Source organism: Corvus moneduloides, chromosome 6 (genome assembly GCF_009650955.1).
Source record: "Corvus moneduloides isolate bCorMon1 chromosome 6, bCorMon1.pri, whole genome shotgun sequence".
Classification (NCBI taxonomy): Eukaryota; Metazoa; Chordata; class Aves; order Passeriformes; family Corvidae; genus Corvus; species Corvus moneduloides.
In genome coordinates this window covers 63,372,863-63,383,495 of record NC_045481.1, presented here as the reverse complement: position 1 = coordinate 63,383,495, position 10,633 = coordinate 63,372,863, and the positions used below count along the sequence as shown (strand labels likewise).

General features: G+C 69.2%; 1 protein-coding gene across 1 annotated transcript; it reads left to right on the top strand.

Annotated features, from left to right (window-relative positions):
- Window positions 1-386: 386 nt before the first annotated feature.
- Window positions 387-9,883, top strand: PKP3 (plakophilin 3). The gene is given in 17 exon segments (XM_032111789.1): window positions 387-935; window positions 938-957; window positions 960-1,038; window positions 1,041-1,111; window positions 3,847-4,027; window positions 5,009-5,085; window positions 5,202-5,908; window positions 6,292-6,415; window positions 6,558-6,762; window positions 6,957-7,131; window positions 7,281-7,398; window positions 7,616-7,783; window positions 8,116-8,301; window positions 8,438-8,591; window positions 8,807-8,999; window positions 9,398-9,485; window positions 9,740-9,883. Coding segments are annotated over 17 exon segments (2,748 nt in total). The 5' UTR covers window positions 387-769; the 3' UTR covers window positions 9,776-9,883.
- Window positions 9,884-10,633: the final 750 nt, after the last annotated feature.

Sequence of the window (10,633 nt, the reverse complement as noted above, 5' to 3'; positions counted from 1 at the left end):
CAGCAGCACAACGCCCGAGGGGTTGTTTCTGCCGCGGTGGCTGAGCTGTGGCCGCGGGATGACACAGGGATCACGGGGACTGCAGGAGCCACAGGGAGCCTCTCCCGGGCCAGGCGTCGGAGCCCCAGGTGACAGCGGGGCGCGGGCAGGTCCCCGCTCCTGGAGGATCAGCCCTGGCCCTCCCTGCCCCGCGGGGACACTGCGAAGGCGTCGGGGCTTGTCCGGGGCGGCAGAGGCGAACTCCAGCCTGGAGTTCCCTCACCGAGGGGCTACCCCAGCCACGGGTGTGAGGGGGGGGGAGGTTGTGGAGGCTGGGGGGGGAGCACAGAAACCCCCTGACACCCCCGGCTGAGAACGGGCCACACGTGACAGCAGTGGCCGTGTGCAGGGTCCCGGCACCTCCTGCCCGGCGCTGGGCTTTGCCGGGGGGTCCCCTCCTGGCATCCCCCAGTGAGCGTGGGGTGTGGTGGGGGGCCTGGGTTAGCGGTGGTAAGAGCTAAGTGGTGACCCCCCCAAACTGGTTTGGCCCGTTTCAAACGCTCCCTCTCAGCTTATCTGGCTTCAAAGGGCTCCTGCTCCATCCTACGCACACAAACACGCTCCCTGCGAACCAGGGGGAGCCCCTTGCATCCCAAAAAACGTGTGTGCCCCCCAAGCTCTGCCTCCCCTCCATCTTCTCCTTCTGGCACCCCCAAACCCTCCCTGTTGCAGCCATGGGTGCCCCGAGCTGGGTGTTCAGGGGGACGTGGCGGGAAGGACGCGTTGGATCATGGCCACGGTGGCGGTGGGGATCCCGGGGGACTCTTTGCAGCATCACGAAGGCGGCCGAGACGTGGCTCCGCTGTGGGGGGCTGGCTCCCCCGGACCCCTGGCCGCGCTGACGATTTTGAGGAGCCCCGGTGAGCCCCGAGAGCCCGGCCTCGGAGGGGAGGCGAGAGGTTCCATGCAAAACCCCGGCCCCAGGAGACTGGTTGGGCGAGGTGCGGGGCGGGCCCGCGCGCCCCACGCCCGCCGCAGACGCCGGCGCCCACCCGCACCCGCAGCACCCAGGGCTGCACCTGCCCGCCCGAGGATGCTGCAGGACAATGGCCCCCCGGGGCCACCCACCCAGGTACGTGCGGGCCACTGCCGCGGCCATCGGCGCGACTGTCCCCACCGCGGGTCCCTGGGGCGAGCCGCTGTCACCCGCACCCTGTCCCCGTGCACTGGCCCGCCTGGTGCCGGGGGTCCGGGGGTCCAACGCGTGCGTCTGGTGGCTGCCCAGCCCCGGCCAGCTCTGGCCCCGGGCGGCGTCTCCCTCCCTGCCCGTGCCTCGCTGTCCCCAGCGTGGCTCCTGGCACGTGCGCGCCGTGTCCGGGCTGCGCGGGGCCACGCCGGCCACTCCCTGCCCCAACGCCGCTGGCCCCGGCGGGCACGGCCGGCCCTGGGCACCCGGGCGTGGGGACGGGCGCTCGGCGCTGCTCGGGGGGCGGGAGAGGACGCGGCGCTCCCGGGAGCCGGGGCTCCCCGGGAATGTGGCTCTGTCACCCCGCGAGGGAGTGACAGAGGTGCCTCCGGGCTGGGGGGGGGGGGGGTCAGCGACTGCTTTAGGGGTCCCAGACTGGGTTTATTTAACTCTGTGTCTGTGTCACTCCAGCTGTGATGGGCTCCCCTCGGGAATCCCTCGATTTTGCTTCAAATGTTTTCTTTGTGCTGATTTGCTGTTTTTAAGCCCCCTGGTGTATCCCGCTCCTATCCAACCCTTCCCCAATTAACGAGCTTCTTGATGAGGGGAGCGCTGCCCATTCCGGCTCCAAGCGTTCCTTGAATCCCCCGGGACCCCCAAATTTCCATCTGTCAGCTGCAGGGCAGTGTTACGCTGGGGGAACGGGGTTTTGGGAGGGAGGCAGAGCTGGGGGAGAGTGGGGCTGCCAAGGGGCTCAGGGGTGTCCCCGGAGCCCCCGGGGCTGGGGGGCTCCTGGGATGGCCCCGATCCCCCGGGATCCTGGCACAGGGACGGCGGGCAAGTGTTGGCTTGCAGAGGGAGCGACCCGCCCCCTCCGCCCGCTGCGGGGGGAGCCCGTGATTCATCCGGGCTCGGAGGGCTGGGAGCGCCCGCCGAGCTCTGCCAAACTCGGTGCGCCCGTGGGGCGGTGCCGCGGTGGGAGAAGAGGGGGGGCTTCGGGGGTTTTCCTGGGTGCTGCACCCCAAAAGGCTCAGGGGGCCCCCTGGGCAAAAGGGGGCTCCCACAAACCCCGGAGCTGGGGAGGTGGGTTACCCCCACGCCGGTCCTCCGAACATCGGGACGGTGCCACCGCGGGGGATTTGGGGGGGCCGTCAGGGGACTGTCACCCCAAACTGCTGGCCCGCAGCTCTTGCCACCCCGCCCCTGCCCCGGCTCCTGCTGACGGCGGCACATTCCTCGGGGACAGCCGCCCTTTTCACCCCCGACCGAAGCGCACACGGTGTCACCGCCGGCTGCTGTAAACGCGGCCCAGCCCGAACGCGCTGTCGCTGCCGGAGCGCTGACGCCCAGCGCTGAGCCGGGGCTGGCCGCAGAGCTCACCCCAAAGCGGCCGGGCGGTGACCCGGAGCCGCCGCGTCCCCGAGCAGGGGCTCAGAAGGGCCACAGCTCTGCTCGGGAACGGGCGGCTCGCTCAGCGGGCTGCGGGACAGCGGCGGGGGCGTCCCGGGAGCTGCTCCCGAGCACGGCGGGCCGGGGGGACGCGGTGTCCCCGGTCCGGCTGTGATGGGGCGGCTCGGCGGGTGGGGCGAGTCTAATTAGTACCTGTGGTGGCAGCGGGGCCTGAGTCACCGCGTTCGTCACCGCGGGCCCGCGGCGGCTCAGCCGCCCCTTTTTTATTGTTGTTGTTTCTTCGTTCCCCGGCTGATTTGAAAAGCAAAGCAGGGAGGGCTCAGCCAGGACTTTACTGCACGGAGCCCCCGCTCCAGGCCGGACCCCTGTGCACAAGGGGGGTCCAGAGTGCTCCTGGAAAGTGGCTTGAGGGATTTGGGGCTCCCTGTGGAGGCTGCCTGTGGAGGCTGCCAGTCAGAGCTGGCTGAGGGGTCTCCATGGGGGTCTGAGACACTCCTGGGAGGCCATGTGGGGGCCTGGGGCTCATTGGAGTGACAATATGGGGGTCCAGAGCCGTACAGAGAGGTCGTATGGGGGTCCAGAGTGCTCTCCGAGGAGGTTTCCTGAGGGCCTTGAGCTCATTGGGGGGGACATTGTAGGGGTCTGGGGCTCAGTGCCAGGGCCATGTGAGTCTCTGGAGGTCAGTGGGAAGGTTGTCCGGGGGTCTGGGACTCTCCTAGGAGACCACGTGAGACTGCAAGGCTCACTGGGGGAACAATGTGGGTGTCCAGGGTTCAATGGCAGGAATCTCTGGGATCAACGGGGAGGCTTCTGGGGGGGCCCAGGACTCTTCTGCGAGGTTGTTTGGGGGTCTTGGGCTCACTGACAGGACAATGGGGGGGTCTGGGGCTCACTGGTGTGGCTGCCCAGGAGTCAGGGGCTGGCTGTCTGAGGGGATCCTGGCTTTTCCCAAGGTAGGACCCCCCAGACCCCTGGACCACCCACCTCCCCCATGCCCTCGTCCCCGCGAGGTCGCCCCTGGGCACCTCCACCTGTGGCGGTGACGATGGTGATGGTGACGATGGTGACAGTGGCCCCGGTGGGGCCCCCTCCTTTTCCCGGCGAGGCGTGGCGGCGGGGCGGGACGGACGGGCCGGGCCGGAGCCTCCCTACGGCTGGGGAACGCCGGAACGCCGCCACTGCCGCCGCTCACCTGCGCAGGGCGGCCGGGCTGGCCGCGGCCCCTCGCCGCCATGCAGGAGACTAACGCCTTCCTGCTGTCGGCCCTGCAGCCCGAGGCCGGCGTCTGCTCCCTGGCCTTGCCCTCGGACCGGCAGCTGGACGAGCGTGGCCGGGAGGCGGCCGAGGCCCAGCGGCTGCGCAGCGCCCGCGTCCAGGAGCAGGTCCGCATCCGCATGATGCTGCGGGGGCAAGCGCCCGCCCGCCCCGAGGACCTCGCCGACGGCACCAGAGGTGGGAGACCCCCCCCCCCGGGACCCCTGGGAACACGCGGTGGGACGGGCGGTGGGAGCCCCTCGGCCGGCGCTGGGCTCTGGGCACACCCTGGCTGCGGGTTGGGGGGTGCCCCCCCACCGTGGCCGAGCCCCCCGAACGCCCCCGAGCACCCCCGGCACTGGGATCAGGGGTAGCTCAGCCCCAGCGTGGGCTCGCTTCACCCCACTCGGGGTCCCGCCTCAGTTCCCCCACCTGCCCTCGGAGGGCTGTGGGCTGGTGGGGCCCCACACCCTGCCCAGGGCCGGGAGGGGGGAGGCTTTTCCCGCCCTGGCGGAGCCCCCCCGGCCCTGAGCGGCAGCGCTGGCCGGGCTCCAGCTCCTCCATTTAACGTCTGCGCCTCCGCCCTGCCGCCCCGCCCGGCACCGCCGGGATCCCCCGCGCCCTGACCCCCGTGCTGGGGACCCCGGTGGTGGGGACAGACCCCCTGTGGCACCCCGAGGGCTGCCCCAGGCGTGAGTCACGCTCCTGGCACCACCAGCACTGGCGGCGTCCCCGTCCTGTCCCGTCCCGTCCCGCCGGCGGCCCTGGGGCGGTGGCGGATGGGCAGCGTGAGGTGCCATGGGGCGCACTGCGGTGTCCAGGCCCTGCCAGGGTCCCGTTCCTAGGGTGGGGGAGCCGGGACTGGCTGTGGAGGATGCCTGGGCTGCCGATCCGGCTGCGGCGGGGGGGACCGGGCTGAGCCGCGGCGTCCCCGCCAAGGTGGCAATTAGTGCCCTCGCCGTCGGGGCACGGGGCGTGGCGGGGAGGCCACTTCTGCTCCCCGTGGCCAGCAGGCAGGTGAAGGCAGCCTCCTCCCACCCCTTTGTCCCCCCAGCTCCGCTTGCGCTGCCGTGGTTCCCGCAGCAGGTCCCCCTGGGATGAGCTGGGGCGATCTTTGATCTCCAGGTCCCTTCCTGCCCTGCCCGTGCTCACGCTGCCTCCTCTGTCGCTGTCCTGCAGGTGGTCAGTACAGCTCGACCCTGCGCTCCTCCTTCAGCTCCCGCTCCCAGAGCAATGGCGTGGACCCCAAAGCCTCGGTACGTACCGCGCCTCTGTCCCCTGCCCACCGCCTCGGCTGTGCCGAGGAGGGCTCTGGGCTCCCCCGGCGGGGGTGGAGGGACGGGCACCTCACCGGCCGTTCTCCCCCCGGCAGCTCTACCAGCCGCCGGCCAAGAAGGATTTCGGCACGGTGCGGGGCAGCGGCTGGTCCTCGCGCTCGGCCGTGGACCTCACCCCGCACAAGCGCATGGCCACCATCAGCAACGGGGGCCTGGCCAAGGGCCGCGCGTACGTCGCCGGCTACGCGGCCTCGCAGGCGGCCACCGCCTCGCCGCGGCCCAGCTCCTTCCACGAGCGCAACTTCCGCTGCCGCCAGAACCTGGACACGCTGTCGCTGCGCTCCCTGCGCCTGGCCGACGGGCCCCTCCCGCTCGCCGACGACCGCTACAGCGTCCTGTCGGAGCAGCTGGACGCGCCGGGGCACCGGCAGCTCTACAAGAGCCAGGCCGCCGGCGGCTTCGGCCGCTCCTTCGCCTTCGAGCGGCAGCTGAGCGCCGGCACGGCCGCCAAGGCCGCCTGCGACTGGCTGGACGGCGCCGAGGGGCCGCCGAGCCGCACCATCCGTGCGCCCGCCATGCGCACGCTCCAGCGCTTCCAGAGCAACAACCGCTCGCGGCTGAGCGCCGGCTCCTTCGGCACGGTGCCCGCGGGAGCCAGCGGCGCCTTCCTGGGGCTGGGGGAGCACAGCTCCCGCGCCCCCTCCGTGCGCAGCCTGGCCGAGTCCGGCCACCACCTCGCGGAGCCGCGCGCCATGGAGATGTACAACGGGCACGGCGCGCTGCTCGGACACCACGCCGGCGGGTGAGTGCCGGGGGCTGCTCCGGGGTGTCTTGGTCCTTGTCCCCACTGTGGTCACCTGCCCGGGGAGGGTGAACCCCTCCAGCTCCCAGCGGGTGTCAGGGGTGGGACGGCGGGCGCAGTTTGGCGGCGTGGCTACGGAGCACGGCATGGGCTGATGTCTGAGCGGGTCCTGCCTGTGGTCTTGGCTCCTCCACAGACACATCCTGAGATGTGGCAGGGGGTGATGCTCCTTCCCCTGAGAACGGAGTCCCATACCCAGAGCACAGTGGGAAGCAGATGGGTTGGTGGGGCTCCTTGGAGGTGGGGAATGTGGTGAGGTGCAGAGCTGGAGGATCCTGTGGGATGCTCCGCTGGGGCTGCCCCTCACCCGGCCGTGGTTCCAGGTTTGACGACATCGACCTGCCCTCGGCAGTGAAGTACCTGATCGCCAGCGACCCCAACCTGCAGGTGCTGGGCGCTGCCTACCTTCAGCACAAGTGCTACAGCGACAGCAGCGCCAAGAAGCAGGTGAGCCCCCGGGGCGGCGGGAGCAGGGGTTTTCCCAGCGGGAGCAGGGGCTTTCCCACCCCCTCCGACACCGCGGGCAGGCGCAGGGGCCGGAGGGAGCCCCGGGAGCGCAGCGTGTCTGACCCCCTGGGCTGTCCCCCAGGCCCGCAGCCTGCAGGCCATGCCCAAGCTGGTGAAGCTGTTCAACAGCCCGAACCAGGAGGTGCAGCGCCACGCCACCGGCGCCATGCGCAACCTCATCTACGACAACGCCGAGAACAAGCTGGCGCTGGTGGAGGAGAACGGCATCTACGAGCTCATGCGCACCCTGCGGGAGCCCGACGACGAGCTCCGCAAGAACGTCACAGGTTGGGGACAACAGCGGGGGTCCCCCGTCCCCAGGGGGTGGCACCCTACTCCCTTGGTGTGAGGGGAGCTGGGATGATGCTCCACAGGGATGATCCCTTTGCATCGTTGTCGGCAGCGTGAGCCCCCCGGGGAGGGGAGGTGGGGTGGATGTGCTCTCCAGCCATTCCGGTACTGAGGGGCCCCCTCTGTGCAGGGATCCTGTGGAATCTGTCCTCCAGTGACAACCTGAAGGATCGCCTGGCCCGGGACACGCTGGAGCAGCTCACAGACCTGGTCCTGGTCCCTCTCTCAGGGCTGGGGGGCTCGGGTGTCATCCAGCAGAACCCCTCAGAGGCAGAGATCTTCTATAACTCCACAGGCTTCCTCAGGTATCTCCTCCAGGTCCTCCCACTGGGAGCAAAGTTTTGGAAGGGAGGAGGAGACAGGAGCCGGGTCTGCAGGGCTCATTTCTGGGCTCAGGAGGGGGTGGCTGTGGGGGATCCCCTCCTCTCCATGACACAGCCCCGTTCCCATGCAGGAACCTGAGCTCTGCCAGCCAGCAGACCCGGCAGAAGATGCGCGAGTGCCACGGGCTGGTGGACTCCATGATCCACTACGTGAACAGCTCCCTGGAGGTGGGCAAGTCGGAGGACAAGGTGAGCTCCTGAGCTGGTGCTGGGGGGGCTGAGGTGCTGCTCCCCCGTCCCGTGGTGCAAAGGCAGGCACGCCTTGATGTGATGCTGGCAGAACCAGAACCTCCGGGCTCACTGGGCACGGCCGGTGTCATGACTCTGCCACGGAGCGTCCGTGCCAGCTGGACACACCCTGCAGGTGGCCCTGGGATGCCACCCTCGTGTTCCCTGTCCCCCCCAGAGCGTGGAGAACGCTGTCTGTGTCCTGCGCAACCTCTCCTACCGCCTGTACGATGAGATGCCCCCGTCCTCGCTCCAGCGCCTCGAGGGCCACCGGAGGAATGCCGGCGGCACGGTGACGGGGGAGCTGGTCGGCTGTTTCAGCCCCCAGAGCAAGAAAGCCCGGGAGGTCAGCGGGGGCACGTTGTGGCCGTGTCACCAGGGTGGGGCTGGCGCTGGGAAGCGCTGGCAGCAGAGGTGATGCCAGGGCGGAGGTGGACGCCGTCCTCGGCTGGTGGGTGGGACACGGGTGAGCTCAGCGGAGGGTGAATCAGGTGTTTGGGGTGAATCAGGGTGCTGAAGCCCCGCTTTTCCGTGCCATGGGGCATGATGCAGCCAGGGTGACCTGCCAGCTGCCTGTCCAGCAGTTCAGGCCAGGCAGGCAGGGAAAAGGGGACGCTGGCAGTGAGGGACACTGCGGAGGGGACAGCCCTGGAGTCTAACAGTGCCCGTGTCCCTTAGCACTACCTGAACGCGGACATCGTCACCTTCACGGAGGTCTCCAAGGACCCCAAGGGCATGGAGTGGCTCTGGAACCCGCAGATCGTGGGCATCTACAACCGGCTGCTGCAGCGCTGCGAGCTCAACAAGCACACGACGGAGGCGGCCTCGGGCGCCCTGCAGAACATCACGGCCGGGGACCGCAGGGTGAGGAGAGCCAGGCAGTCCCCACCGCCTGCCCACCACAGCCGTGCTGGCAGGGGGGCACCTGGGCAGGGTTCATCCTGACCTGCTCCCGTGAGCGGGAGGAGGAGGAGTCTCCAAGGGGGTGTTTGCCTTGCAGTGGGCGGGTGTGCTGAGCCGGCTGGCACTGGAGCAGGAGCGCATCCTGAACCCCGTGCTGGACCGCGTCCGCACCGCCGACCACCACCAGCTGCGCTCCCTCACCGGCCTCATCCGCAACCTGTCCCGCCACGCCCGCAACAAGGACGAGATGTGTGAGTGCCGGGGGTGAACCAGGCCCGGGGGGGGGTTCCTCCCAGCCTTTTCCTCAGTCTGGCCTCCCGTTACCTCCAGCCACATCCCAGCCCTGTCCTGCCTGCTGTGCCCCCGCTCACAGCTGAGCATGCAGGCTGCTCCATCCCCTATTCCCAGACGTGGCTCTGTCTCCCCCGGCTCTGGCCACCAGCCCTGACATGCCCTTTGCCTGCAGCCACCAAGGTGGTCAGCCACCTGATCGAGAAGCTGCCGGGGAGCGTTGGGGACAAGGCCCCGCCCGCTGATGTCATCGTGAACATCATCGCGGTGCTCAACAACCTGGTGGTGGAGAGCCCCATGGCCGCCCGCGACATCGTCTACTTCGACGGCCTCAGGAAGCTCTTCTTCATCAAGAAGCGACGGGACAGGTCAGAGCTGCCGTGTCCCAGCTCACACCCGGGTTCCTGTCCTGCTCTCCCCTCCCTCCCCTGCTCCAGCACAGTGCAAGAGGGGCACAAGTGTCCCTTCCCAAGCCGTGGCGATGGGAGTCCCCAGACCGGCTCAGAGTGGCCTTGTGGCCACCTGCCAGCCCTTTGTTACCCCCTAAGGATGCCCCACCATTGCCACAGCTGCCTTTTCCCATCAGGGAGCCTCTCTCTGCTCCTGCCTGTTGTGGTGGGACCGAGATGTTCACCTCCTGCCTCTCCCCACCCGCAATAAGCCCCCAGTCCCTCCGGGCCCCTCTGGGGTGGTCTCCTTGGCCTGGTGGGCACTGTCCCGTGCTCAGTGGTGCCCAGAACCTCATGGCATCCTGTCCCTTTCCCAGCTCGGACAACGAGAAGTCCTCCCGAGCCGCCGCCAGCCTCCTGGGAAACATGTGGCAGTACACCAAGCTCCACCGGGACTTCAAGATGGTACGTACCCGTTCTGGAGCCTCCCGCAGCCAGCAGGGCCCTGGGGGAGATCCTGAGCGGGGATCCCAAGGGAATGGAGGCCAGGGGATTCATCCTGGAGAGCCACACCACCCAAATGCTGCCTGTGCTGGGTCCCCACTCCACGCCTGCTTTTCCCAGAGCGTTGTCCCTGTGCAGGCGGGGTGGGGACGGCGTGGCCCGTCAGTGCCGGAGCAGAGGGGCTCCGTGTGCCTGATGGGGCTGTCTCCTTGCAGAAGGGGTACCGGAAGGAGGACTTCCTCAGCCTGTGAGGACACCCTGGGAGCTGGAATGCCCCAGCTGGGATGCTCCGTGCTGCCGGCCACGCCGTGGGGAGGCTGCTCGCTGCCGGCCCCCTGCCCTGTAACCTAATCCCTACATCCCATGCACCTCCCCCTTCCACCGGGTCCCCTTCCCCGGCTGGGGGACACTTGTCCTCCCTCCTGCCCAGCCTTAAACCCAGCTGCTGCTTTTGGCTCTGCTGTGGGGCCCCACTGGGACCCCAGTTGTGGGGCTCTCCCCCACTCTCAGCCAGCTGTCTGCAAAACTTGGCTTGTCGTGCAGCTTGAAGGGGGCAGGAGCCGCAGGGATTTGGGAAGGCTCCTGTAGAGCAGTTCTGGGGCAAGGGGGCTTCTGAGGGTGCTTCATCCCAGCTCCCTGAGCCGTGGGGCTGGGGGGTGTCCGTGCCCCATGCCAGTGTGGGATGTGCTGCGCGTTACACTTGTGTGGTGCCCTAGCTGGGTGGGGATGGGGCTTTGCATGGCTTGGGGGCTTGGAGGGCTCTGAGGCAGCTTCCCACAGTTTATGGGGTGGCACGGTGGCTGCAGGGAGCTGGGAAGTGATGTTGTGACAGTGCTGCGTTCCCCTTCGCTAGGGAGGGTGGGCAGGGGCTTGTGTCTGATGGGGCTGCCCTGGCCCTCAGTGCAGGAAGCCCAGAGGGGCCTCAGGGCCCCATCTGTCACCCTGTGGGGACTGTCCCAGCGTGGCAGAGCCGCTGCTGTCGCTCCTCACCAGCTGTTGCCAGGGCTGGGCCCTGCTGGCGCAGCAGGAGCAGGATCCGGGCAGGGCCATCCGGGTCGTGTTTGCTGAACGCTGTTGCCCCGTGGGTGGGGAGATGCCCCGGGTGTCCC